We start from the raw sequence: 5,101 nt of genomic DNA on the forward strand, positions 1-5,101 counted from the left end.
AACTGAATGCAATTCAAAATGTTTTACATGTATAATTATCTTCCGAACTTGTTAAGTAAAAAACAATATTTTCAATGAACGGAAATAAATGTATTATCTTATTAATTTATTAATTTATTTGTTTTTTAGTGAAATAAATAAATAAATAAAATATATATATATATATATATATATATATATATATATATATATATATATATATATATATATATATATATATATATATATATATATATAAAGCTCTAAAAAACCAACAACACTGTATATCTTAAAAGTCGGATCTACCAAGTAGATACAAGGTCACGGATGGAAATTTATATAAAGCACTAAAAATGACCAACGACACGAACAATAAAAATTGTCAAATTTTCGGGACGCCCTGTCCCTTCCTCAGGACAAAGAAAAAAGGTAAAAAGTCATAAGAACAAAGGAAAAAGAGAAACAAAAACAACTAACACTACTACTAAACTACTAAACACTAGATATTTACATACTTAATTACATGATGAATTAGAAATTTTTAAGAACACTGATAAAGAAAGAAATCCGGACCGCTATGAAATGCGTCCGGTCTATCGGGTATACTCGGGTGAAGTGCGATTTACATAATTGAACGAATTAATTATGCTAATTAATTACGACAATCAGTAAATCGTACATTGTTTCATTCTCTCAAAATGGCGTAACTTTACTTAATAAAGAATAATCGAAGAAAAATAATATAGCAGGGATATTTAAACATATGAATTATGATCAATTATAAACTTTGAAATATTTAAGGACTTATTACCGGGAAAAAATAATTAACAAAGGTGTAAGCAATACATAGTTATGAGAGTTGTTCGAGAGTTGGTGACGCAAATTAACTGTAGAGTTTACACTAAATTGGGAGAATAATCTTGTTTAGTATCATCAGGAATTGGGTCTAGTTTACGTTCATTCTGGTGAGGTCATTCAGTTTGTTAATACCATTAGGGCGGAATGACTTCAATCTGTGCATCCAGAACTTTTCTTTGCTTTTTCTCTGAGCATCTGTCCATCTTGGGTTATGGTCAATCACCACTACTGTCATGTCCTCCCATTTGTGACCCTCAAGGTTGAAATGTTCCCCAACGGGTTCATTGAGTTTATTGGTCCTAATGGTCGAACGGTGGTTATTGACTCTCCTGCGGAGATCTCCTGTTTCACCAATATACTGTTTGGAGCAAACTTTGCAACTGATGAGATAAATGCAGTTGTCAGTATGACAGGACAAATTCCCTAGTATTTTGTAGCTGCGGCCTGTAACAGGGCTTTTAAAACTGTCTGTGTCAGTGCTGTGCTTACAAAGAAGACATCTTCTGTCAGAGCAAGTTTTAAAGCCCCCGTTAAGTAATGGGTTGTCCAGTCTGGTTCTTACTACCATGTCCTTAAGGTTCCTTCGGCGTTTATGCAAATTATCACACAAGCCAATCCATTGATCACTTCATGAATTCGAAAAATAAGACAGTTATTCCTTAAATATACCAGCAGGGCAAACGCTATGCAATACGCCATTTTCACTGAATATCTTTTTTGATTATTAATTATGTAGTAAGGGTTGTAAAATATTTTTAAAAACAGTGTGATGAGTGTTTCTTCAGAAGTCAGAACTATTCTTCAATCTTAAGTATTTAAAAAAGGTCATTAGCGTCGTAGTACCATTTATTTTGAATTCAAATTAGAATAGTTTATGTCTGGTATCAATAAATATTCAAACTGATTATACAGGAGTTTAACATCAGAAATCCCTTTACAAAAGCAATATTGTTGAAATATTAAGACAGTACAGTATGATACACAAGATACATATAGCTTTGGTAATTTAAGATAATATTAATACCCGAGGTCGATATACTACATGTATCTGAGGTCAATATCTGTCTTCCTGGGTCATTATAAATGCATATTGACCGTGCATTGAGTCCATCTTTATTATATTATATAAATAATATTTTCCCAAATTTATCAGTGCAATGTATGCAATCCTATTATTTACAGAGATAGTATTAACCATAAATAAGTTGAATGTAAATGTTTCATTGAATATTACTCAGAGGAAATTGATTTGGCAATAAATGTCCCATATCATAATAATGACGCAAGATATCTATCTCCGAATAACACAGAGTACCCCCTCCCCCAGATTGAAAATCGCTCTCGTTTTCACTTGCAGACGAAATGCACTGACAAAATAAAAATACCTATGTCTTCTAAGAATAGATATAATCTTACATGGTATGCTTGTCTATATTTTCTTTAGTCTCCGTAATCGCGTAAACAGCGTCAAAACTCTGCTATGCTGAGTTGAATGGTCGAACTCAACCATGAAATGGTATGTGCAAATTATTCCCGAAAAATATTCACAAAAATCCTAGTAATTGTTTTTTATTATCACTATGTGTTTTAAATTTTCCTCACCTACAACTTGTGAACTTCCATGTTTTTCTAAGGCGAAAGTGAAAACGAGGCAGCTCGTGCGAGTCATTATTCGCTTTCAGCGATCGTTATTAAAAAATAAGTACTTTGTATTGACCAATCAGATTACCGGATTTCACAAAGTTATATAATATTACATATTAATTTAATGTGCGGTCTTATTATTATTTGTTATCCACTTTTTGTCAATCTGATTAAAATCACACCTTTGTTATTGAATATCTGAAATTTGGAGCACGTAACAGGGATCTTATTTTAATCAGATTACCTTTTTGTATTATATTTTTCAATAAATATGCCAACTTTCAGGTAAATACCACTCTTATCAACCTTCTATCAGATGCCTTCTCTACTGTGTTCTACTGGTGGAGGATTATTCTCTGGATGTCACTGACCAGACTCACAGAACACTGATCGAAAAACTTAAAGAGATGTATTTCACAGATGTCCATTTAAGGGACATTATAAACTTTACAGATATTCAGGGGGGAATTATTGATAAACAGGGAAGCATTTTAAAATTTAAATCAGACGACATCAGACATGACGTCATGTACGCCTTCGTTACGGAGTGTCTGGTGGAGGACAGTGATCTGGAGTTTTTCCTGACCACGGCGTCACGTGATGTGATCTCAGAATACTGTAGGTCCTGGTGGTATGAGAGGCGTGAGGGAGAGAGATGTCTGTATGTACCGGACGAACCGGGGAAGATGTACGACCTCTTCATAGACAAACTACAGCTGGACATCATCACACACTGTACCATGTCCGACAAAAGGATTACTGACAGGATCAGTAAACGTTGTAAGTTTAATATTCTTAAAATATTCTAAAAATATCATAAATTAAGTCTGAAAATGATTTAAGTCCCCATAATCAAGGATCTGGAGTAAATATTTGTACTGTCCGTCTGTCTATTTTATCATTGTTAATACGTTTGTCCGCAAAAACTTTAACATTGTCAATAACTTGAGTGATAGAGATTATGGCTCTTAAATTTTACAATATTGTGATATGGCGATAATTTTTGGTTCCTCCAAATTTGACTTTGTGACCATTGAGTTTGACTTTTTTTCACCATTTTCACATGCGTATTCTCAAAAATACATTCTAATTCGTATAAAAAGAAGAGGTTTTTTTTTAATTTAAGTACATAAACATTTTAAGCAGTTGTATTCCTACAGCTGCCTTACTATAAACAATACATTTCCAAATAAAATCAGTCTATACTGGTTTTATTATGTCATGCAATGACCTTTTAAAATTTACTGGTTCATCTTAAAATTTTACGTATTTAATGTACTATTATCGATTGCAAAGAGCAGCAATTTATCTTTTTGTGAAGATATCGATATTTACTGGAATAAAAAAATAATCGGATGTCCGTCTACCGGTATATCTATCTGTTTTTATGTTTATCTGACAGCAAAATCTTTAAAAGTTTCCATAACATTTGACTAAATTTGGCAATGGCTTTCAAATTTAAATGTTGTATTTCTTGTGACAGGATCTTCCTTTGTGTAGTTTGACCACTTGACTTTGACACAGGAATTTTACCACTTTTAGAAATAAATGTAAACCTTGCCATAATGTTTGAACAGTTGGTGCTAGGACTTTCATACTTCACATGTGTATATATGTGTATTCATAGTGCCTAGACCTGTCGATTGGTATAAATATTTTTTTTTTATCTTAACCTTAAAGTTTGACCCATTTTACTTTAAAAACTTCAAAATTGGCAAACACTTTGCTCAATAATGACTAGAGATTTCATATTTCACAAATTTATTTCTTGTAAAAAGACAATCCTTCTGATAACAACAATTTTGACACTTTTTAAACATTTACCTTGGAGTTTGATTAGAAGTGAGAAACTCAAACATTCAACATTTTTTTGTAGTTTCAACAATTGAGATCTGTTAGGGACCTGTGAATAAGTGAATTGAAAAGGGATGAAAAACAGCGTTCACTGGCCACAGGCATTATGCTTTCTCTTCACCAGTATCTAACGTACATATTCCCGCTAAACATTGCAAAGATAAGAGACCTTTAGAGAATCAAAATTGATTAAACTTGTGATTCATTTTGGTGTTTCTTTCATTATATTTTAATTTAAAAACTATAAAAACTCTACGTTAAACTAATTTAGGGTTCTTTATTGAAGCATTTACAGTGTATATATCTTTAGTCCTAAAATTATATTTTGAAATTTATTTTATTATATGTAAAAATATGTCATAAATTTTAATGAAAATTTAGCATTTATAACCAGTGTTATAGCTATATAATCCAGTTTTCAAATATAGTTAAACGCGTTTATGACGAACACAGGTATTGCAAATTCACGAAAATACCGAATTAATTGCCTGACGTAACGGCGTCAGGCACTACTAAGGATCAATATTGCTTAGGTGCGAAACTAAGAGGTCACAGTTAACCAGCAAAATTTCTCTTGTGAAGGGGTACTATGCATCAATTGGTCGAAGAGTTGGTGCATATTCTATAAATAAGGCATTTAAAAAAAATTAAAAGTCAATGATTAAAAACATTCTGACCATATTCCAATATCTCATTACAGACAAGGTACAGACACACTGTTATATTATTTTTTTTCAGTTTTTGATAGCTTTATATAATTCCCCTT

The 5,101-nt window shown here is 31.9% G+C and overlaps 1 protein-coding gene across 1 annotated transcript in view; it reads left to right on the forward strand.

The window, feature by feature from the left end:
* The first annotated feature begins 2,873 nt into the window (after window positions 1–2,873).
* LOC134233275 (probable serine/threonine-protein kinase pats1) overlaps window positions 2,874–5,101 on the forward strand; it is a 21,626-nt gene continuing 19,398 nt past the window's right edge. The window contains exon 1 of the mRNA XM_062715252.1: window positions 2,874–3,261. Coding sequence (XP_062571236.1) covers window positions 2,889–3,261 — 373 coding nt within the window. The 5' untranslated portion in view covers window positions 2,874–2,888. The remainder of the gene's footprint in view (window positions 3,262–5,101) is intronic.

The sequence above is a fragment of the Saccostrea cucullata genome, unplaced genomic scaffold (genome assembly GCF_032062105.1).
Source record: "Saccostrea cucullata isolate Sc308-1 unplaced genomic scaffold, CSIRO_AGI_Scuc_v1 ctg4139, whole genome shotgun sequence".
Lineage (NCBI taxonomy): Eukaryota > Metazoa > Mollusca > Bivalvia > Ostreida > Ostreidae > Saccostrea > Saccostrea cuccullata.